Source organism: Ambystoma mexicanum, chromosome 6q, assembly GCF_040938575.1.
Source record: "Ambystoma mexicanum isolate Mex_15411 chromosome 6q, UKY_AmexF1_1, whole genome shotgun sequence".
Taxonomy (NCBI): Eukaryota; Metazoa; Chordata; class Amphibia; order Caudata; family Ambystomatidae; genus Ambystoma; species Ambystoma mexicanum.
Window position 1 is genome coordinate 732303603 of NC_090937.1, and position 25165 is coordinate 732328767.

General features: G+C 48.3%; 1 protein-coding gene across 2 annotated transcripts in view; it reads right to left on the reverse strand.

The window, feature by feature from the left end:
- Nucleotides 1-25165, reverse strand: part of NR3C2 (nuclear receptor subfamily 3 group C member 2) — a 2234141-nt gene that overhangs the window by 534168 nt on the left and 1674808 nt on the right. For both annotated transcript variants that reach the window (XM_069631253.1, XM_069631252.1), the window contains exon 5: nt 23363-23713. In XM_069631253.1, coding sequence (XP_069487354.1) covers nt 23363-23713 — 351 coding nt within the window. The remainder of the gene's footprint in view (nt 1-23362; nt 23714-25165) is intronic.

Below are 25165 nucleotides of genomic sequence, written 5' to 3' on the forward strand. Positions count from 1 at the left end.
GAACCATGGTCTTGCCGGCCACGAAGGCACTATCACTATGATGGTGAGGTGACAAGCCTCCTTTATCTTGCAGAGTACCCTGGGGATCAGGGGTGTGGGTGGAAAAGCATAGGCTGTCATAACCTCCCATTGAATCTGCATGGCGTCGCCCAGGGAGTCGAGGTCTAGTCCCTGCCAAAACGCAAAATGATGGCACTTCCTGTTCCTCCAGGAGGCAAAGAGATCTACCTGAGGATGGCCCCATGTGTTGAAAACCACCTGCAGCACCTGGCCGTTCAATTGCCACTTTTAATTGTCTGCCCCAGCCTGCTGAGTCTGTCCGCTTCCAAGTTGGCCTCCCCCAGGAGGTGGACGGCCTTGAGGTAGATGTTTTCCAGGGCCCATTCCCACATGCTGACCGCTAGGTTGTACAGTGGAGGGAACCTGGTACCCCCCTGCTTGTTGACATAGTACATGCTGGTGGAGTTGTCGGTCTGGATCAGGACGGCCCTGCCCTTGATGAGAGGAAGGTAGGCCCTAAGGGCTAGCCAAATGGCTCAGAGCTCCGGCCAGTTGATATGCGACTCCTGCTCCTGCTGCGTCCAGACTCCATGGACGCTGTGGCTGTCCAGAGTGGCTCCCCAGCACTTTAGGGAGGAGTCTGTAGTAATGGTGACCTGAAGAGTCGGTTGCCGGAATGGCCTGCCCGTCTGCAGTCCTTGGACCACCACTTGAGGTCCTAGTGGAGAGAACGCGGTATGCTGGGAGCTTGGGAGCCCGTCTCCTGATTCCATGAGGCTGCGAAGTGCAACTGCACTCTCCTCATCCGGAGCCTTGTTTGTGGCACGGCCAAGAGGACCGCGCTGCCATGATACCCAGTAGGTGCTGTTACCACCAAGCCGAAGAGCCTGGTCTGGTAAAAAAGTACGTAATGGCCCTCTTGATGGCCGTAATCTTGTCTTACGATAAAAAAACACCTTCTCGGAGCTTGTATCCCATATGAGGCGCAGGAAGGTGAGTCTCTGCGTGGGCTACAGCTAAGACTTCTTGAGGTTGATGGTAAACCCCAGGTTGTGGAGTGTAGTCATAAGCACGGAGGAGGTGTGGGCAACCCTCTTCGGGATCTCACCCCGACGAGCCAGCCGTCCAGGTAGGGGTAGATATGGTGGCCCTGGGTCCTGAGGAGGGCTGCCACTGCATTCATGAGTGTGGTAAACACCCTGGGGGCTGAGTTGAGGCCAAAGGGTAGCACCTTGTACTGGAAACGACAGCCCATGATCCTGAAGCGTAGGAAGGAGTGATGGGGCTGCCAAATCGGGACGTGTAGGTAAGCGTCCTTCAGATCCAGGGAGCACATCCACTCTCCCTTGTCTAGTGTCTCTGCAATGAGTGCTGGTTGTAACCATCCTATATTTTTGAAGAGGGAGGGAGAGGGTGAGGGTGGAGAGGTCCAACACAACTCTCAGGCCAGCCTGGTTCTTTTTTTATAGGGTGAAAATCATGGAATAGAAGCCTAATCCTCTCTGGGAGGCTGGTACTTCTTCCACTGCCTGGCTCTCGACTAGCGACGTGATCTCCGCCAACAGAGTTGCCGTCCCAATCTGTGGAAGGAGAGGGAGGTATAGGAAGGCGGTAACCCGTGGATACTTCTGAGAGGATCCAAGGGTCTATGAAGTTCTGGTGCCAAAAATGCATGTGAGAGGCAAGCCTGCCCCCCACTGGAGACACGTGGACCAGAAGGGACATATCATGCCTTTTTGCTCTCTGAGGCTGCTGCTGAGGAGGGGGACTGCAAGAAGCCCTTGCTCCCCCCCTTTTTGTTGCTTGCGCCGGTGCTGACTCAGTGAGTGGTCAGGTTGTCTCGACCTCTGTTCCTGGAATCTCCAGAACCCCGCCAAACGCCTGCCCCTTATCAAAGCATTGATGCAACTGGGTGTACGCCTTGGGCGTGGCTTTTATGAGAATAAAGACTTTGCGGTTTGTGAGCTGTTCTTCTTATCCAATTACTCGGCGGAGGTAGAGTGGAAGAGGTCACTGTCATGATGCCTACCCCCGGGCATCCGGATCAAGCCCATCAGCCCCGGGAGCAGGCATCCAGACATTTACAAAAACCCCAGCAGCCCCAGCTAGGGGCTGTCTGGGTTCAGTCCTGACGCCGTAGGCACCAGGCTCATAATAAAAATCCGTCCTGGCGCCATAGGCCCCAGGCTCATAGACATTACTTACCTCATGCAGACCATGCTGCAAATAAATCCAAGCTAACGTGAGGCCTGGATGGGACTATTTTACTACAGGGACTATTTTTTACTCGGGTGTGGTCCTGGGGAACTTCTTTCCTGGGACTACTTTGGAGGCTATATAAACCACGCCCAAACAGCAGCACATGCTTCGTGTTATTCTGCATCCAGCAGCGTGACTCTCACCGTGCCTGCAGCCAGCATCCAGTCTTCTGCCACGCCTGCGTGCCTGCAGCCAGCATCCAGTCTTCTGCCACGCCTGCCTCGAATCTGGAGCTCCTAGAATAAAGAGGAAGAAAAGGACAAGGTTAGAAGACAAACTTATTTCAAATTCCTCACCTGATTCCGGATCCATTTCATCTCCCGACCTGGAAAGTACATCAGTCCTGCACGCGTCACTTCGCCAGCTCCAGCACGGTGCCATACTCACCAGTTCTCAGAGCATCTTTCGATCCGGCACTGTCTCCATCATTTCTTCGCCGTACTACGGCACCTAGGGGCACAAATATAACAAGGTGAGCCAAGGGAATCAACAAATACCTATTACCACCATAGACTTATCTGATTTACCACCGGCGGTATTATTCTCCATATCTTCATATGCCGCATCTGTAAAGAGGGAGAAAAACAACACGTTAACGCATGCAATAGTTACCGGACAGCGTTGGGTAACACAGACCTGAACGCCAGCAGCAGCTACGAGACCTTCTTCTCACGAACTCAGTTGCAACTTAAGGAAGGAAGGGGACAAGAGTGAACATCGGGCACATTGAACTCTTTGAACTTGATACTTACCAATCCCGCCTGGGACTTCAGAGTCAATGCTTACCGGAACTCTCCCAACGCCTTCAAACCAGTGAAGTAACTGGTATATGCGCGCCCCTGCAAGACACGCAGGATAGAGAGCTCATCTTTTACAAACATAAGGTGAGGTTACTAAGGGGATATCGGAGGTGATTAGTGGGGGAGAGCGAGAACAGTTGGGAGGCCATCACTAAAACCCACAGGTGGCTAATCCCTGTCTCCACTTGCAGGAAAATATTTCTTCAGATCCAGCAGACAAGACTAGGCGGGCCAGTCCAGACAGTCATCTCTGCACTACGCATCACGTTGACGGAGACTGCATCTGTCTGGGTCCGATCGACACCCCTGTGGGGTCCAGGTGAGCGTAACAGTCACCACCCTCGAAAGGAAGGTCCAATATGCGATCCTGGATGTCGTGGTTGAACTTTGTAGCCCGAAGCCAGCCCGTCCTTCTCATGTCTGTGGTGATGCAGATGGCCTGGCAAGAGGTGTCGATGTGGGCCACTGTGGACTCTATGATGTCTTGCGCTACCAGCTTGGCTTCTCCTAGACCCGCCTTAAAGCGTGCCTGGCTCTGTGCTGGGAGTTCCGGATTGAAGTCCGATATTTCCCGCCACAACCTCTGGTTAGCTGCTGCAAGCATGGCATCCATGTTGGCTTGACACAGGTGCAGGGAGACGTTGGAGAACAGCTTTTTCCCCATACGCGTCCAATATCTTCTCCTCCCTGCCTAGCAGCGTCGAGGACGAGGTGGTCGAGGACGACTGAGGCTTAGAGTAGAGTGACGCTGCTGCGATCATCGACGAGTGCGGCTGGGGCTGCGTTGAAAGCAAGAGTGTATCTCCCTCCATCTGTCTATACTTGGCATTAAGGCGCCGATTGATAAGCTGGGCCAAGTGTGGCCCACCCTATCAGGGGAGGAGCGTTATGCCGGAGGACCATGTACCTAGATGACAAATAAAGACAAAAAGATAAGAGAAGAATCCGGGGAAGAGAGCGTGGAATTACATGGCAGGGCCAAACCCAGGAGCGCTGGTGAAATGACCCCATTCCCGTCGATGCAGAAAAGGGGACTGAGGAGTGGCGCTGGTGGGTGGAGTCAGGGTAGCACATGTTCCCAGGGCTGCACCCCTGCACGCCTCTAAATTTAAAGGGGAAGAAGGTTTTTCTGGTGAAAAAGGTTCTTTCTCCTGTCCCTAGGAAGGGACGCCCATACAGTATGGAGTAAAGGGGAGGGGACGTAAGAGTAAAAGCATGCAACACAAACTTTTGAGCTAAATGGAATTCCGATACTACTTTCTGCAAGAAAGAAGGATGAACCTTCAATACCACATCATCCTTAAAAAAAGGTTGTAAATGGTGGTTTGGAAGAAAGAGCTTGAAGCTCACACACTCTGCGAGCCAATGTAATTGTCGTTAGAAAGATAGTCTTCAAAGTTAGCATTCTCAATGGACAAGAATGCAGAGTTTCAAAAAGAGCTCCCATCAGGTACTTCAACACCAAGTTCAAATCCAAGACAGGTACTATAAATGGGACTGGAGGGAAGATGTTTGTCACACTCTTCAGGAACTGAACCACAATAGGGATTTTGGAAAAGGAACACTGTTCAGGCGAGAACTTAAAAATGTAAAGTGCTGCTAGTTATGTCTTTGCAGTGGAAACGTGCAGCCCATGATGGGCCAGATCTAGTAAGAAGGACAACACTGATGGAGTGTTGCAAGTAAAAGGGTCAATGATTTTATCTCTGCAACAGCTGCATAATGTGTTTCAACGGCAGTGGTACAGAGCTTTCGTTGCTGGCCTTTTAGCCGAAAGCAACACCTCCATTATGTCTTCTGGAAGGGCCCAATCTTTGTATTTTAACCTCTCAGGAACCAGATGTGAAGGTTCAGATTTCTGATTTACGGGTGAAGAAGGTGACCTCCCTCTTGCGATAATAAATTCTCTCTTTGGGAAAGATGAATTGGAGGGCAGATGGACATATCCAGAAGGTCCGGGTACCACTTCCTCCTGGCCCATTCGAGTGCAATCAGGATCATGGGTTTCGCAAACTTCCTCAACCTCCTGATGACATGAGGAATGACAGGGACTGGAGGGAACGCGTACAGAAGTGGTAAATTCCAATCCACCACAAACGCATCCCCCAGAGCTCCTCTTTGAGGAAATTCCCTGGTGCAGAACAGGTCGCATTTTCTGTTGATACTGGGCGCGAACAGATCTACTTGCAGGTTTCCCCAAAGGACAAAGATCTCTAAAAGGACTTCTTGAGCTAACTCCCACTTGTGGGAGACACTGCTCTGCCTGCTCAGTGCATCCACCACTGTGTTCTTCTCTCTGGCTAGGTGAACGGTTGATGGAGAGATTCCTTCTTGCAGTGCCAAAATCCAGAGCTGCATTGCCTCACTGCACAGTGGTAGTGACCCTACACCACCTCTCTTGTTGAGGTAATGCATGGGAACTGTGTTGTCCATTATTAACAGGACATTCTTCCACCATACAGATAGCAGAAACACCATTGGCGCTAGTCCGATTGCCCTGAACTCCAAAAGGTTTAGATGAAGTTTGCACTCCAACGGAGACCAACAACCATCGATTGTCAGGTTGTTCATGTGAGCTCCCCGTCCTGTAAGGGAGGCATCGTCAAAACGGTTATCTCTGGCCATGGCTGCCAAAAAGGTAACCCTTTCATCACATTCTCCTTGCAGGCCCCCCACACAAGGTTCTGTGTGACCCTGCTCGGGACCTGGAGAATGTCTGCTATCCTGCCGCAGAACGGTGACCACTGGGATCGGAGGACCTATTGGAGATTCCTCATCCTCAGATAACATCTGGCACCAGGAAAATGCAGGATACCACAAGACCGAGCAACATCAGAATATCGAAGACCGGAAGAAAATTCTGGACCATCAGCAGAAGATGCTGAGCCATTACCTCGAGGGGTGAAGCTTTCCTCCACGAGGAGAAATCCGGAACCGCTCCAATAAATTGAAGCTTCTGAGGATGTGTCATGTGGGACTTCATGAAATTTAGAGGGAAGCCCAGTCTTTGGAGGGAGTGGCAGGTGTAGCCGAGATGCTCCAGTACCCGCTTGGGAGAACAAGCCCTGAGCAGCCATTTGTCCAAGGTAGGGGTAGACGTGAATCCCACCCCACCGTAGACTTGCTGCCACCACCAACATCAGAGTGGTGTAAACCCTCAGGCAGAGGTTAGCACAAAATGCAGAACTCAAAATTGAAAATGAGAACCGCCAATTGCGAACCTCAGGTACTTCCTGTGCTTGGGATGAAAAGATCCAGTGACACCATCCAGTCCTGAAGTCATAGGGGCTGGAAAATCCGTGAAAGAGTGATCACCTTCAACTTGTCCTTCCTGAGGAACGTGTTCAAGCGTCTCAAGTCCACAATGGGTTGCAGTCCTCCGTCCTGCTTGGGAATGAGAAAATAAAGAGAATACCAACCTTGATTCCTCTGCGCTACAGGTTCTAACTCTATCGCACCTTTCTCCAACAGAGTGAAAATCTACTGAAGGAGGAGCAGATCTGAATCTTTCAAGGATTAGTTTCCTGGTGAACAATCTGGAGGCCTTTTCAGAAATGGAGGAAGGCAATACCCGTGAGCTACTGATTGCAGTGCCCAAGCATCGCAAGTTATGCTCCGCCAATCTTACTAATGCAGAGTCAGCCTGCCTCCCACCATAGTCTTGTTGACCAAAGCTCCGAAGGGGTTTTGGAGCTGGAAATGCTGCAGTGGGCAAAGAAGCAGCATCTGAGAGTGTAGTCGTACCCTCTTGTCCTCGTGAACCACGCGATGCCCTTCTTTGACCCCTTTGTGCAAAATGTGCTCTTGCCCTTCCAGCTAGAAGTAGTAATGAAAGGATGGACCTCTCCAACCCTGAGAGCTTGCTTGCGACTGCTGAGGTTGGGGTATTGCTGCCCCTAGCAACTTTGCTGACGCCTTAGATGCCTGTATTTCTCTAAGCTTTCATCAGATTTAGAGCCGAAAAGCTGACAGCCATCAAACGGCATGTCCAATAACCTTGCCTTGACATCAGGAGCAAACCCTGACCTTCGTAAGCATGCAAATCTCCTAGTGAAGGTACTCACCACCATGACTAGACTTACACAGTCGGATGAATACAAGCCAAACTGGAGAGACAGACACATGGTTAGTCTCTCCAGTCTTTTACAGGAGATAAGAAGCCTTCCCCCTCCTCTCTTTCTCGGATGTGCTCCACCGCCAATGCCGCCAGATCCCATAGGGTGTGTGTATACCTGGCCAGAGCACACATTGCATTGATGGCCTTCAGAGCCATGCTGCCTGCAGAGAACACCCTCTTCCCTAAGATGTCAAACTTGTTATTGTCCCTATCTGAAGGGATATTTGGATAGACAGCAGCCTTGGAAGTTGACGTGGCTACCTGAACCACCAAGCTCTCCGGGGTGGGATGTTTCAATAGAAACCTCGGATCTATGGAAGCCGGCCGGCATTTCTTTGCAAGATCCTTATTGACTGCCGGTGTCATATCCAGCTTCAAACAGTTCTCTAGGATCCTGGTTTTCAAGGCTGTGAGAAACTGCAATACAGGATCGTTTGGTGGGCCCTTAGCCAGGATGTCAGTGAGATCATCCTTCTCAAAGACCGCCTGTCATGGTGCATGCTCTAAAACACTTGGAGCTGGCAGGCCTTTCCCAGTCACTGACACCCATCAGGGCTTATAAAACCCTGAAGGGTAGTCCAAGGACTTCCTGGACTCGGTCCTGGCGCCGTTGGCGCCAGGCCGGTCCTGGCGCCATTGGCGCCAGGCACATAATTGTCCATCTGGTAATGCACTGCATGGGACTACATGCAGCCCAGTCAAAGGAAGCTGAATCATCTGGCTTATCTTGGGTGTGGCTGTGGGACTACTTTACCTGTGATTGCAGAATGAGGCTGGAGGGACTATTTTATTGGAACTACTTACAAGGCTATTTAAGCCACACCCTGCCGACAGAACACGCTTCGCGTTATTCTGCACTCCTGTAGCGTAACGCTCACTGTGTCTGCTTAGCTCCAGTACCTGAACGCCAGCAGCCACGCCCGTTCTGGAACTTCCATCCATCGGAACCTGAGAACAGAAGAAGAGAAGAAAGAAACAGGAATTAATAGAGTTTTCAACCTTTCCTGAAGAATTCCATCCGAGCAGCCGCTCCTTCAGCTGCTCTTCAGTTCACTGCACCTGCAGAAAAGAAAGCATCTGCTAGAACAGCTGATACTCACCCAGAGACCGCTTCCCTTGGGATTTCACTGCAGCGGTTCATCCGATCGCCGCTCCGGAGCCACGGTGCACCTGTTTGCAGGAAAGAAAAGAACACAGCAGGTTAGTCACGCACGGAAAGAAACCATTATAGAGACATTCGGCGCATAGAACCTGCTCAGCATTGAAGGACGAGTCAAATCTTCATTACAAAACTGCTCAAGACCGTGCCTGAAAGAAGGGTGAATACAAGGTTAAAACTTGGGTAATAAAGACATTTAAGCAGCTATTCCAAGCATCTATTGGTATAAAGACTTACCTGCTGGGTCAAGCAATTCAAGACTCCACTACACCCCCACAGGATCAGTGAAGGAACTAGATCCAGGGAGAGACTGTCATATTGCGCCCCTGCAAGAGACCGCAGGACGGAGAGTCCACCACTAAACAAACCAAGGTGAGGCTGAAGCAGAGAGGGGGCCATTAGGAGGTTACGGGAGGTGGGAACTCAACCCCGCTCCTCACGGTGCTAACATCCTATTTCGACCTTGTAGGCAAAAGCATTCGGGGAAGTGACAGGGAAGGAGAAGTCACGTGCAAGTCTCCTCATCCAGCCAAGTAACGCCAGGGCAGACATCATTCCTGCATCTTCGAGCGACGCCCCCGAGGAGACCAGGTGAGCGTGACACCGCCATCAGTCTACCCCAACCCAGAAATGATGTGACCTTATCCATGGCCGACTTGCATGATGGGTCAACATGTCATGTAGAATCTGGAGTGGCAGAGTCAGTTTCTGGTGAGGTATCCAAGCCACTAGCATGCCTCAGAGAAACTACAAGATTTTTCATCCTAGATTCCTCGGATATCAATTCTTTGGGCACATTGGGCGTGGCAAACTCCAGGCCAAAAGGGACATTATCACCCTCCTCCTCTTCCTTGAAAATGGACCCCATAGACCTAGAGAAGTCTGTCTTGGATAACGGCTTAAAAGCCTTCAAGCCTTACTTCGAAGGTGTCAAAGACATCGCCGTCAATTATATTGACAGCTTCTGCGCTGATGGGATGGCTGCCGGCTCCTTTTGGCTTCAATTTAATATGAGACAAAGCCTCCTTACCACCCATGCTCTTGAGCACGCAAGTAGTGGTCCCTGTCTGCCCTACCAGGTGCAATGGGGTCTGCAGCCTTCTTTCGAAGGGACGGTTGGAGCCGCCTTCTTAAATGCATCTGGAGGCGGAATTCCTCCCAGTCGGCTCTAAATATTGACTTGCTGGGTAAACCTACCCATTTTCTGTCGGCGAGCAGTGAGACAACGACAAACACGAATAATGGCGCTGCTTCTTTGACTTCTTGTGAGAAGATGATGAGGATGAGCGACGACACTGTGATCTTGAGCGCTTCCAGTGTTCAGAGCGCTTACTAACTTCCACAGGGGAAATATCCGAAGCATGCTGAGCATTAGGAAAAACAAAACTGTGAGCAATGGGTGCCGTGCGAGCTACTTATACCAGTGTCGATGTCACGGCTGAGAGCAGTACAGAGGCCGTCTAGGGTCAAAAGTCGATGACGCACTGTGCCCTCTACTGTGAAAAAAGTCTTCCGAGCAGACTTAGGAATGAATCAAAGATGAGGAATCCGAGGGAGGATACAATCCATTAGAAGCATATTTCTGAGTTGATTTGCATATCCATAATTCATTGCTCAGGGTCTCTGAACTAGAGGTGAAATTTCAAGGATGGCTACTGGCTGGAACTGTGAAGTGGCATGCTCTACTCCCACACTTCAAGGAGGAGGGCTTTTTCCATGCTTTTTGAAAACCATCATATATGAGAGAGAAACAAAAAGAAAGAGGGTGAGAGGGATTCAGAAACGCAGCGCCATTGGCCTTGTAGTTATGGTTTATGTAGCTGTGGCTATGTTAGACTGCATTTGTGAAAAGCACTTTTTCAAATGCTTATAGATTCCGTCAAGGGTGGGCCAAACGCTGCTGGTAGTCCAAAATTGTAGATTTTGCATTCAATTACTTAACCTTAACTGCAAAAAGGATTTGTGCCAAACTTTTGTGACAGTTGGGCATGCAGTCTCTTTTTTGGCACAATTCTGGCCTGCAGTTTCTTTGCAATCCGGCCAGAAATGTGCAACAGAGAAGTACAGCCCTAAAAAACAACAAATAATATTATGAAGCCCCAATTTCCCATGTCCATCAGCACAATAAAATACATCGTGAGCAGTATTTGCAGCAAATAAAACGACTACAAGTGGCGCACGAGGGACCACAAAATCCACGCCGAGAACAATTCTTTGCAAGTACGAAATGATTGGGATGAACGTCAATAAGGATTAAGAGTTCAATAAAATATAATTGGGAGCTTCTCTCTTGGTACAATCAGTGTCAGGATGGGACAACCTATAGGGTGTCTTGGTCATTAGTAACATAGGCTACACTTCCTCTGTGGGCAGAGATCATTCCTCTCTCCCCGAGATTTCTTCAGTTTGCCCTCCAGTGCGAAAGGGGGAATGGCTTCCGGGGAATGCCTTGGGGTCTATCTACGGTTACTCTCAAACAAAACAGGATGATTTCCTCTTGGATTGATCCAAACAAAAAGTATAGGTTTAACTATAAAGTGTCAGGGATCTCGCTCTAGTGTGGATACTGATCTCCACCAGGGTCTTTATTCTCAACACAGTCTCAGAGATATAGGGGCCCAGCAGCTTCTTTCAAACTATTGCAGTCACAAGACGTATTGCCCTCCAGCCATTTCTTGTCTCAATAAAAAGTCACAGGGTTAGAGCGTCCTGAAGTTTCTTGGCTCGATTCAGTCACAGGGCTATATCGCAGTTGCTTAATGAGCACAGTACAAGATAATGAGCCCATCAGTCTATTTGCAACCAAGCCAGGAGGAGAAGGCCTACCCTACCCCACCTCATCCTGTCCCAGGAATACAGTGTCCAATATGAGGAATCAAGGGAATTAGTCAAGCAATCATACTTACGAGGGAGGAAAAGCAAGCCTGAACCAGCCTATATACAGGCAGAGCCTACGTTGTTAGGCTGGGCGGATCGAACGTGGAGACAGGACCACATCCGCTGGGCCAAGGGATCCTGAAGCCCGTGGAACACTGCAGAGACAGGACACCTGACGATCCAAAGTCTCCTGAAGCAGCAGACTGAACTGGAGGAAACACAGCGTACCTGTGCTCCCGAGTCAAGACACTGAGCCGACAAACTGGTGCAGGAGAGCCATTGAGCGCAAAGGTGCGGCTCCACAGTCACCAGAGTCTTATTTATTTATTTTACATTTATAGGACCACACTTAGCTAGTAGGCGTCTAGACACTAGTTACAGACAGTTAACACGGTTGCAAAGAATACTAGGCAGATTATGAGCACAAGGACACTAGTTGAACAGATAGCTCTTCAGTTTTCTTCATAAAAGGCTATAAGATGGCTCTGCTCTCAAGGAGAGAGCAAGTGTGTTCCAAAGTGTGGTGGCCGTAATAGGGATGCTGGATCCCCCAACATTGAGTCCTTGAACCTGGGTGTGGCTAGGCGACTGCAGTAGGCAGCACGTGTGAGTCTGTGTGAAGAGGTTTGGGCCAGGTATCTGGGAGCAGTGTTGGTAAGGCAGCAGTGAGTGATGGTGAGGATTTTGAATTGTATCCATTCTCGGATAGGGAGCCAGTGTGCTTCTTTTCTTGCAGCCGATACATGGCTGTGTTTGTTAAGGCCAAGTGCTGCTCAGAGGGCGTTGTTTTGAACAGTTTGTATTTTATTTATGTTTCTCTCCAATGTGCCTTCTAGGAGCAAGTTACTATAGTCCATCTTGGAACCTATGATGGAGCGAGCAATATTAAGGCAATTGTCGGTAGGGGCTGCTGGTGTTTATGAGTTTGGTGGCATACACCACAGATGAGGCAATGGCGATAACGTGGCGCAATATACTTAAGGTGGTGTCAAGATGGAAGCCAAGTGTTTTAACAGTAGGAGAGATGTGAATGGAGGGATTGTCAATGGTGAACGATTGATTGATTGATTATTTGTATAGCGCCTATACACAGTGTGTTTCAAAGCGCTTCAAGGAGGGAGGGAACATGGGAAAATACAGTTACATTCTTACAGGTCCTTGAAACAGTTCAGAATATGAAAATTAACTATCAATCCTAACAGATAGTACAAGTGCATGTAACAAAAAGGGAGAGGAGAGGGAGGAAGGCAGGCAGGAGACAAAACTAGCAGTAACATTACTATGCCTGACTACAATAGTTGCAGTGCAAGAGTGACAAGAGGATGGGTAGGGATAGGAAGAGGAACAAAAACAAGTGACTATCCATAAAAGGTCAATGACTGTTCAAGATAGTGCTAGGAAGGGAAGGGAGAAAACAAAGGGTAAGGGGGGGCAGACAAGCTGATATCAGCGTCTAAAGGACGATGATAAAAGTAAGTGCATTAGATATGGTTAGAGGAGGGGGTAAGAAAGGCTGAAAAGACAGGCAGCTGCGAATTACTATGCCTGACGGCAATTGGGGTAGTGCCGGAACTGCCAGAGGGAAGGAAAGAAAGGGAAGGGGGGTGGAAGGGTGAGGGAGGAGGATGGGGGAAAAAACAAGAGGTGGAGCAAGGGCGTAAATGCAAGGAGGGGAGAGTGGGGGGCAGGAGAACATACAAAGGGGTCAAGGGACATACAGGGGGCAGGGGGGCCAAGGAGACACTGGCCGGGGGCAGGGAGGACAAGGAGACACTGGCAGGGGGACAAGGAGACACTGGCAGGGGGGACAAGGAGACAGTGGTGGGGGCAGGGGGGTCAAGGAGACACTGGCGGGGGGACAAGGAGACACTGGCAGGGGGGAGGGGGGACAAGGAGACACTGGCAGGGGGGCCAAGGAGACACTGGCGGGGGGCAGGTAGGACAAGGAGACACTTGCGGGGGTAGGGGAGACAAGGAGACACTGGCAGGGGGGCCAAGGAGACACTGGTGGGGGGCAGGCGGGACAAGGAGACACTGGCACGGGGGACAAGGAGACACTGCAGGGGTGCAGGGGGGACAAGGAGACACTGGCAGGGGGGACAAGGAGACACTGGCGAGGGGCAGGGGGGACAAGGAGACACTGGCGGGGGGCATGGGGGACAAGGAGACACTGGCGGGGTGGACAAGGAGACACTGGTTGGCGCAGGGGGGTCAAGGAGATACTGGCGGGGGCAAGGGGGACAAGGAGACACTGGCCGGGGGGACAAGGAGACACTGGCAGGGGGGCAGGGGGGACAAGGAGATACTGGCAGGGGGCAGGGGGGACAAGGAGACACTGGCAGGGGGGCCAAGGAGACACTGGCGGGGAGCAGGGGGGACAAGGAGACACTGGCAGGGGGGGAGATAGTGGCCAGGCAAGGGGGACAAGGAGACGCTAGCGGGGGCCAGGGGGGACAAGGAGACACTGTCGGGGCGGGGGGACAAGGAGACACTGGCGGGGGCAGGGGGGACAAGGAGATACTGGCGGGGGGTAGGGGGGACAAGGAGACACTAGCGGGGCAGGGGGGACAAGGAGATACTGGTGGGGGCAGGGGGGACAAGGGGACACTGGCAGGGGGCAGGGAGGGACAAGGAGACACTGGCCGCGGGGCAGGGGGGGACAAGAAGGTTCACACACAGGACATAGAAGGGTGGCTAGTGGCGTACTGTGGTGGACAGGGGTAGAGGATCGGGCCTTTGGAAGAGGGCTGGCCAAAAGCCTGCCGGCCTCCTCATTGGCCAAGATGTTGCAGGCCACGATCAATCCTGGGCCCCACTCACGCCAGCCCCAGCACTCCAGTGCGAAGCAAGAGGGCAAAGCCATCTTGGAATGGCATGCTCACAATGAGTTTCAGTGAGCGCACAAGGAAAGTACAGTGCAACGGAGCGATCTTTGCTCCATAAAGTACAAAAGTCCAGCGAGACGATTGCGTTCTTTACACAAATATTGTACCTTGATTCCAGAGTTGTGCTCAAACGTGCGCCGCTCGCCGCTGCCCAGTGGGCATGCCATGGAAAAATGGAGATGCACCCATGTGCACTGGAAGGCATCAGATGGAGAAGGAGAAGGAGCTGCTACAGCCTCTCTGGCGGCCGCAGCGTGAAAGAGAGGGAAAAGATTGATGGGCTGGGCTAATTTTGGCGAAGTGTGCAGGGTTACCTACAAGCAGGTTTTTCTATTTTCTCAGCATAAAGGCATAGGAAGTGGCCATCCAAGTTTGAATGGTTTTAGAGATGGAATTGACTGTCTGGGAGTCCTCGCAGTGGTTGCCAGTGAGTGGGTGGAGAATCTGAATGTCATCGGCGTAATTTGTAAACTTGATGTCTAGTGTATGCATAAATATGATGCAGCTCGGGGCAAAAATAGGTATATCTGTCCCGACCAAAAAGGTATCTCACTAAGTTAACAAATGTCTAAGGTGAAGGGCACCGCTTTTTTTGCAGCGATTGTTGTTTTTTGTGTTATTTAGTGTGTTAAGGTGGTCGAAGAGTGGTTTGGTGTAAACGTTTTAAAGGGTGGGGGACAAAGGAGCCATGGGGAACTCCACATGTGGATGTAGTGAGAGTGGAGGAGTGGTTGCCAGAGAATACACAGGCGGTGCGGTCAGCAAGAAAGGACGTGATCCATTTGTTGGTATATGGAGAGAAGGAGGAAGCAGTAGTGCTATGGTGGCGGAAGAAGGAGTGAGGTCAAATGCAGCCAATAGGCCAAGGATGGTAAGGAGGGAGAGGTTACCGCTATCTCTGGCATTGTCCAGCTGGTTCTTACGGTCAAGTAGTGCTGTTTCCGTTTCATATCTGGGGTGGAAGCCCAATTGGCGAGTGCTAAGAATGGTATTTTGCTGGAGGTGCTGCTGTATTTGGATGATGGCGTCTCGTTCATTGATTTTGAGCAGGAAGGGGACAATGGTGATGGGCGTTTAGTTGGTGAGGATTGTGGGGTCAAGTGAAGGTTTCTTGAGAAGGGGTGAGATCCAGGATTTTTCTATCAATGTGGGGACTGAGCAGGAGGTGAAGGAGGCGTTGATAATGGCCTTGATAAGTGGTAGTAGGAGGTCCACGCAGTCCTTGACGTGCATCCCAGGACAGGTGTATCCTTTACAGTGGGAGGGTTTGAGGCCTTCCTAGATGTGGGTGACATCAGATTCAGTGATGGGGTGGAAGTTGAAGAGGGGGGTGGGTGCTTGGGGCAGGATGGATGTGGCACTGATGGTAGATAGATTTTGTTTTGCAGCAGTGCAATTTTGCTTAGAAGAGCAGTCTGGATGGCATTGCACCAGGTGTCATTTTTGATCAGATTAGATGGGGGAGATGCACGTGATTCTGATTCGCGTAAAATGGTGAAGAGTTTGCAGGAGTTTGACTCTGCGTTCGTGATCCGAGTGTCGAAGGCGGATGCTTTCACAGCCAGGATAGCTTTTCTATAGTTCCTAGAGAGCACTGTAAAGCAGGCTTTGCTTTCTGCATATAGCTCCGACTGCATGTTTTTGGAGTGCAGGGTTTGTAGATCAGGGTTAAACCATGTATTGGTACGTTTGGATCGTTTAGCATGTGTTTTTGAGGGGGTCAAGAGAGTCTGTGATAGATGCCAAATATGTGTTGAAGTGCCTGACAAGGAGTTCTACTTCAGTGCAATTGGGTGGGGCAGGGAGGTTAGCCAGAAGTGGTTCACTGTGAGCGTCAGCTGGTTGATGGTGGGCAGGCTGACATATAGCTGAGGGAGTAGCCTCCTCTGCAAGTTATGTTGGGTGATGGGGTAGGCAGTAGGAAGGATTGTGACTGTTTTTACCTGAAGTGGGTACTTTTTGGCGGCTGCCAGGGTTATGACAATGTCCTTCCTGTTTGGCTGAGCCGCCCAAGTGGTAGCACATTGGAGCCTAGCAGGTACATACGGGCCAGTAGCCAGAGTAGCTGGAGGTAATGAAGGCCAAGAGGTAAGTAGCTTGCACTGGCTTATTTGAAGGTTTAGCTTAGTGCTGGATACTGGTAGGGGGGCTCTTCCATGCCCTGACAGGCCCAGACAGGCAGAAGCCTTAGTTGCAGGCCTTTTTTGTGGGCCGGCTCCGCCTGCCAGCTTGTGACCAGTTCCTGTTTTGAAAATGTTGCGAGCCAATCCTGTGGGCTCTTTGAGGCATCTTCATGTGATGCTAGTCCGCTGCAGTGCAGATCTAACGGAGGAAAGCTGCATGCCGCCATCTTTAACGAGCGTGTGTGTGTTGGTTTAATAAGCGAGGGCTCGACTGGGTCACCTGCAGGAGCAGTTATGCTGGGGGTTGCTGGTATGATCATCAGTGTGTACTGCAGGTCGGAACTGCAGTCACAGGCCCAAACAGTTGGACGCCTTCGTTGCAGGCTTTTGTTGTGGGCCGGCTCCGCCTGCCGGCTTGTGACCAGTTCCTGTTTTTAAAATGTTGTGAGCCAATCCTGTGGGCTCTCGGAGGCATCTTCATGGGATGCTAGTCCGTTGCAGTTTGGATCTAATGGAGGGTAGCTGCATGCCGCCATCTTTAACAAGCGTGTCTGGGTTGGTTCAAGAGGAGAGGCCCCGGCACGGCTGAGTCACTGCTGCCTTTCCCAAACAACTTCGTCAACATCTAGCTACAGAGAAAAGGGAAGAGGACGGTTGGACTCTATAGAGAATCCCTGATGGGGGAGAGCCATTGCAACCCACATATAGCCAACGAGGCCAAGCAGCCCATTAGTGGCTGAACGAACCAGAGTCCCTGAAGTGGATAGTGACATTGAAATGCACGTACGGCCAAAAAGGCCAAGCAGCCCACGACAGATTGAGAAAACCAGTACCCCGGGAGTGGGTCAGAACAGTGCAACATACACACAGCAAACAAAGCCATGGGGGGATGAGAGGATCAGCACCCTTGAAGAAGGTAAGTACTTTGATGAACTACAGAACCATATTCTTCAACTAGAGAAAGAGCGTTGGGATCTTATGGGAATCCTGCTGAAGGTGCTTCATTTTGAACTGTATCCAAGTTTTTCTGAGGGGGCCAGGACACCACCTCTTCGGAATAGGTAGGAAGCCAGAGACTTTACTTTGACTGTACCTACCGACAGAGGTCGAAACCCAGCAGGGGGGAAAAACTGGACATTCCAAGGGGGTGGGCATCAAGCCAAGAGAGAAGCAGACTTTCCTAGGCTGATTTATGTTTTTCTTTTTTGTAGTAAAGCAGGCAACAGGACAGAATAGAATTCAGACAGAGGACGATTGTTTCTTTCAATACAGCTAGAGGAGCACCACCTTTATTATTTTGTGCAATATGGAACCACAACCAATAGAAGTAGGGCCAGGGTAGGCTTTTCTTTTCTTTAATAAAGCCAAACCAGTAACAAACATATCTTCATGCCCGTCTCCTTTGTCTGACTTAACACATATAGTTTATTCAAAAAGGATATATTGACATTCCTCATCAAAGGGATGGTGTGGCCTTCTCTAGGTGTAAGGCCCTTCTCATTGCTAAGGAATATAGTAACCATTTAACTACCAAATAGGAGTCCCTTATGGATATCGGGGGCAGGGGGCAATCTTCTATAACCTTTTACCTTTCTTAGCATCAGTTTGTTCAGACTGCCAATGTGAACCAAAACTTTAAAGACCTTTCTGCTCCTGGGGTTGCACTCCTGTGTCAGGGTCTCCTGGGTGCACATGGGACGAGGCACTCTCTCCCTCTCTGCTCCACTGGCTCAGGAGGACTCTTTCTCCCCCTCTCTGTGCGGCTGGCTCTGGAAGCATTGCTCCTCTATTTGACTTGTCTCCATGTTCTTTCATATCCTTCTTCTAATCTCCAAACTGGTTGGTTTACCTTGTTCTCTAATTATACAAGTCCCTTAGATTAGGCAGCTCACTTAATGGTCATATTTGACCCAGGTGCTTCAGATCTGCAGCTTCTAGAGCTTACTTAAAACACACCAACCATCTTAGCCAAAAGGGTGAAGTTCCATCTTGATGTCTCTTCCATGAGGCTCTGATGTGGCTCCCTTCCTCGGCTCTACAGGACATATATTTCACTTACCCTTGGTCTTCACCTCCCGCATTGCTGTGTGCGATAGACATTTCACAGCTGCTATGAATTCATCATGTGCCTACGGGGATCCTCATTTGTGAATAATTCCATGGATGCATATTAAAGCTTGATTTGGTCTTTGTCATGGTTTCTGAAATTGCAGCCGCTCTCTGATCCTGCAATCTTTGTTCCCAAGTGCAGCCTTGATAATTAGAGTCTGCTTCCACACATTAGGCAATCTAGGTTTTGATCTCCTGGAAATCATAGAGTCCTGCATTAAATGAATCCCCCAGGATTTTGGTCATGATGTTGTATTGGAAACACTTTCCCCCGATGTGCAGGGACCTGTTTATCTGAGGCATGCCAATTACTTTGGCTATTTATTTATTGGTCGACTGCAGATTGGCAATGATTGGTTCTATCCAGGATTTCTGGGAAAGCAATTATTTAGGAAGCAACGAAAGATGTGGACACGATAACACCCAACCGTCTTTATATAAACTTTTGCAGAAAATAGAAATGGATTTTTGAGAGAAAATGTAATATATCCATGCATTATCTGCTAAAAGAATTACCTACAACCAGTACATTCTTCGTTTACTTCTGGAAAGGAAACACATTCAGCAACAGAATCTCCAAGGAAAAGATTTCATTATTCCAACTGGACTAATATGTTAAAGTACATTTAGAAGGCACTTTCTGGAATATGTACACCCCTATTTAGTTAAGAATGCATCTCCCTTTTTAAAAGACTGATTTCCCATTCTTAATTCGGCTGTTTGACCTAAACCTTTGAAAAAAGTTTACGTAAACAAGTGGTTGACATCGCTTTTCTAAGTGAGAATCAAAACTAAATCCAATAAATGCTAACCGACACTTTCTTCTCAAAAACTCCAGACAGATGCTAGAGTAGTTAAAGACCATTTGCTTTCACTGTGTGTGAATAGACTTGCATTCACATATTTAGTGAAACATACATTTCAATTGACGTGCATAAACAGTTTACATGTGCACATGGTCCTGGTCCGAGTTACCTTTCCTGTGAAGTTTGCCTGTCACATTGCATATAATTTGTTTCTTGATATTCATGAAAATTAAGGCTTTTCGAAAGTTGTAATAAGTAAGAGTGAAGCTGGCTAAGTCAACGAGTAAAGACTAAATAAAACAAGCATTGGCAGTGCCAATAGTTTTGGCTTTTGTGGGCTTCTAAAAGCAGTGCCTGCAAAATGCCTAATACTTTATACGCATGGTCAATCAATGAGTGGGCAAATAACCAAACACCTACAAGCTTTGTGTGATCTCCAGCATATGGTACTCACATAGTCCGAAGAGATGCAACAAAATGCACCAAAACGGAATCGCCCGCAACTTCAAGTAATCAGTTCTGGGCTCTTGCTTGGCTGCAAGATAAGCTTGCAACCAAAAGAGCGGTTGCCGCTGCGCCTGCAAGAAAAACATAGGTTTCAGCTCTGCGCTACTAAAAAAGAATAATCCCAAAATGTGATTGTCCTAATTCTGGTCAATCACAGATGGATGAAATCCTGATTCCACCTCAACGGGATTCAAACATGTGACCTATAGATTGCATTCTGTGCTCAGTCAGCAGCATTCGCTCAACCCTGCCATCTATCCTAGCTAGCAAAGCTAACATGTTTCCCTCGCCTCTAACCTTCCTCTGCCTCCATTCTAGCACTTCACCCATCACGGTCACATCCCAAGGGCAGCTGGTCGTACTGCCTACCTGCACTTAAAATGTCCAATGTTGGTTGTCCTTAATCCTTGTATGCCCACTTATCGGGGTGCAGCCTTGGAGCAGCAGCGAAGGTGCAGAGATAGTGTGGGGGCATTCCTGTCCTGGTGTTAAGTGGGTTGGACATGAGCCTAAAATGCTGGAAAGCCTCCAAATTGGCCAGCGATGCCTGCTGACTGGAACAAAAGCAACCCTGAGATCCTGGGGATCTATGGACGAAACAAGATACATGTAGCACATGCTTTAAGAGTTTCCCTTCCAGGAAAGCGCTACGCCAGAGACCACTGCTGCACGAGCAAGCCAATAAAATTGGGTGGTGGGTATTGGGAGACAAGCAAGTCTCACTGCAGTTTTTTAGTGAAGGGAACGGCATAAAGCCTAGCCTCATAATAGAATGGCCAAGTAACCACCTCTGGTGGGAGCTCAGCCTGCACACTTACTGGCATTCTGTTTTACGGTCCCGTGGAGGGTATTGGAGGAGAGTTCGACCTCATGTCTTCGTTGGGTTCTCAGAGTCACCTGTGGGTGGGGGGGGCATTGCTCACCGGGTGGATGAACATTTAAGCTCTATTGTGTTTCAATCAAGCAGGTGGCATGTCCCGGGGGCGGCCATGCCCTATCTACAATACTCACCAGCCACACCCTGCATCTCTGTTATGTGGTCTTTTGCGCTTCTGAACAGGTGAAAAACTGCCCTAGCCGATAGATTTGCTTCCCGAGAAAAGGGGAGCCACCCAGCAACGTCAAAATTGCCCTAAACCAACAGAAATACTTGGTTACCATTTCTCAAGCAGGTGGAATGTTTAAATAACAGTTCCCAAGCGGTAAGAAGGCACTTCTACAAGCAGTTAATTTATTCTGGAAGCATTGACATTGATTCTTTCACTAAAAAACCATCAGGCTCATAATTTTTACTAACAGATAGCATTGCGACAGGGGTTTGTTTCTGTGTGTTTTTATGACTTGACTCAAATGCTGCATAATTTTGAATTCATATACTTGTACTCTTCCGTTCCAAATAGGGAAAACAAATTCACTGTCATACTATTTTCGGTTCACAGAAGTATTTATATATTTGTAATTTCAGTTTACAGAGTGATTTGTGTAAAAAATCCCGCAAACACACAGAGGACAGTGCTCACAATCTGTGAGCACTGTCCTCTGTGTGTTCGCAGGATTTTACTCGCACTTTGGATTTCTAGTTCCCCGCTGCCGGCAACGTGGCACAGGCCGGCAGCAGGGAGCTCAAAATACAAGTTTCAGCTTGTTTCCATGAACTTCCTTAGAGACAGTCATCCAAGATGGCTGCCTCCATGGAAGAGCTCCAATAGTTCAGAGATGGGCAGGAATGGGTGGGATTAGCCATAGGGATTAGCATGGCTAGGGGCAGGGAATGGGAGGGATTGAATAACCTAACAACTGTGCATCCCTCCTCAAATTCATCTCCATTGGAAAAGCATTACAAACCCTGATTCAAAGCCCATATTTGAAACTTTTATGTTAAAACTCTTATTTTTAATGACAATAGTTTCAGCTTCAAGGTAGGGCTTTCAGCGCCACCTAATAGCCCAAACTAAAAATAAGGACTTTTAAGAAATCAGCAGTTGTGTATGCTCCGAGAAGATTGAATACCTCTACTAAGGCCACAAAGCATTTTTCCTACTACATTATGCCCAGAAATAAATTGCCCACAGGCCGACTTAAAAAGATCCCATTAACTTACATTAAGCATTTGCTTGGCTAGCAGCAACATTTGCAAATTGGAGTCTCATTTTACAATTAATAGTATACATTTATAAAAAAAGGTGCACTAACAATGCATAAATTGATGTGTAATTAACAAGTAACAAAAGTGTAACAACCGTTTATTAATGAGTGACATTTTTTGCTTCGTCCATCTATTATATTAGGAGATGTTTCACTGTACAATATTAAAAGTAGGGGATTAAGGGTTAGTTGTTTCACATTCCAACGCTAAACTGAGGGCATCTCTTTGCAGCAGCACGCTGAAACTCCAACAGGAGAGGGTAATGTGCTTCAACTTCATGTAGGCGAGATGGGACAGACTGCAGTATCACAAGTTTTTTTAACTTGTCCTTTAAAAAAATTAAGCAATTCAGAACATCTAACCACACACTGCTTCTCTCCTGGGCAGATTCCACTGTGCTGTTTCAGTATGAATTAGATGTGCTGTCTTTACGATTCTTTTGTTTCTTGGATGCCTGAACATGTTTAGAGGGATAAGGCATGTGCAATATATCAGGGCTACATCAGTTAGTGAGTCTTGTTGAGGCATCATTATTCAGAGGTTTTCCCGAATGCATGACCTAAACATAGACAAAAGGCTAGGCTTTTCACAAGGAGCTGTAGGTGAAAAAACGTCTTTTCATTCTACTGGCTGTTGGAGCCTTGTTCACAGAAGCATGTTAGAAATGTGCAATTCTAAACATAGAAACTAGAAGGAAACACCTTTCTGTTAAACCATCAGAAAACATGTACAACGATGAAGAAAAATAACACAAAATATTTACCTTTCTCAAAATGGTGGACAATTTGTCTTTCTAAAAGTAAAACTAAAATGTGACCACCCTCGGAGAGAGGAAAGTTCGGTGGTGTAACTCGAAATAACATGTATGACTAAGGGAAGGTTCCCGGAAAAATGCATTAAAGATCTTCAGATGGATTATTTTACATTAAGAATTTCTATGCATGAGCAAGAACATCGCTGAACACCACACACACAGAGACGGACGACCCCAATAGGTAGGCTATAAACAAATATACAATTGTTATTTTGAGAGCTGGCATTCTCTCCCGGCTGGTCAGTGATATACATGAGTTGTATATTGCCATTATCTGATCAAATATTTTATGGCCCAGGTTCGTTTTTTTCCGATTTTGCAACTACATCTGTACTTATACTGATGCTCTTATACACTACCGGCCTCACTCTGAGTATGGCGGTAACAAAAGTATCAGTAAAAGAATTGCCACCACTTTTACCATACCACAATTTTCCCAAGCTTAACATTTTTTGGCTTTACCATAGACCGAATTACTGCCCGTGGTAAATACTCAAAATCCCCAATGGTTTCTTATATGGGACGCTATGAATGAGGATTAACACTGTCACTCCGCCATTCATAATATGGCGGATTAACCATGATACGAGTGGCGATAACAGTATTCGAATTTGGCGGTAGTTACTCTGAAAGTATTCAAACTCGGGATAAGGCCCCACAAATCCATGCAGCGTAAGGCAACTCTTCTAACACAGTTTTTCATCTTTAATGCCAGGTCACAATATAAGAACATGAGAACTTGCTTTAAATGCATTCCTACCTGGAAGTACTTTAGCCCATTTCACAACCTGAATCATCTGCTTGCCAGCAAGCCGGTTTAAACTGGAAAGCAGGTGCTCTGCTGTATCTGGTTTTGAATTGTCATACCCTGCGTACACAACATCCGGTTCTATGCTGCCAAGAACAACGCCTGGAGTGGGCGAAAGCCCTGCTGGAATACCCGGCAGAAGCGGGACGAGAGTAGTGTTCATGGGGACAGATGGCTCTTTTGGGGAAGAAATGCACACGGTTCCTTCTTCTGGGCTCTGTGGAGGTGGTTGTGGCTGTTGGTGATGTTGCTGCTGTTCATCGTGCACACCTTTTAACTTCCCCAGCTTCTTTGACTTTCGAGCTAAAAGCAAAAGCAAAACAGTTGTTGACAGAATGAATTATACTGAAATAGGTTGGAAATCTTATAGTTAATAGGCACGATTTTCATGTTGGACCTAAATAGAATTCGATTAAATATTTGTTTTAGGTAGTCTTTATATGTAAACAGTGAGCAACATTTCAAAATAAACAGCAGCCATGGATACATGGGTATAATGGAGCAGACAATGAAACCATGGCAGAAAATAGGGCGAGGCTAATGGCGGGGCAAGCCTGCACGACTTACTTTCTGGACCCCTAAACACCTCATAGGCAGACGCAGAACTGCTCAGTGCCTCACCCCCTTTCCCATTCATCATTGAAGGGAAGACAGTCGGTCACTTGAATGCTCGGCATGTGAGTGATAAGCAGCGACCTGGGGAAAACCTTGTAGTTGCCAGTTTGCCCCTTTCATAAAGACTCTTGTCAGTCTCAGACTGTGTGATTGAGGGGAGGCAGGAACGAGTTTGATATCAGGTCAAAACCCAACATGAGCCATGCAAAGACCCAGGAGGAGGGGTCTGCAAGATGCGGCCCTCCCGATATTTTAGGTTACAAATCCTATATCCCCTCACCATAAACTAAGCTGGCTATGGCTGATGATTGGCAGACAAACACATCTGGAGAGTGAAAGTGTGAAGACCCGGGTCTAGAGAGAACTTAGTTTGATCCTCATTTAGAAAAACAGAACAAATGTGTCAGCATTCAGTAGAAGATCGAGGATTACATGAGCGTAAGTGGGAACCCCTATTAGAAATACCAATGGTAAACAATTGTGGGCTGGCAACATGCAAAACTAGGTGCAATGGAGTCGCTTCTAAAACAGACATGAATGGAACGCATATTCCTATTGGAAGCAACATGGAGGAGGTTTGAAGAAAATCTGACATAACTATTCAGAGGTAGCAAGGTACAAAAACAAAAAATAATACCCAATACACATATTCATGAACTATGCAGTCCCTTTAGGAAACTTTGAATACATGTTGTTGAGGCCTAGCCACACACACACCATGCACATACGACACGGGACCACTTAACGTTGCATCTTGTCCTCTTTATAAACTTCCCCTTGTGTTCCCCTGCCGCTTCCAGCCACCCCCTTCTCCCACCTGCTCCTCTGTCCCGGAGTTCGTCCCTCTTAAAGGCCCGCCTTCCTTTTCCGTCGTAACAAATGTGCTTTGCTCTTAAAAAGGAACTCAGGTCAAGAAAAAACACTTCATGGACACAGCATGAGGGTAAGTTAGGGACGTTACAGTGCGAAAAATGGATGTCCTACACATCTGAGAGGCAGTCGAGAGTCTGACAACAGGTTGGGTCATTTTATAGAAAGAGTACATGGTATATTTCAAGGGTGAGACCGTGTCTGCATACTTCGGTGCTCTTTTCTCATTTGCACTAAGAAATAACAAAATGTGTGTGGAACCCAGTTAAC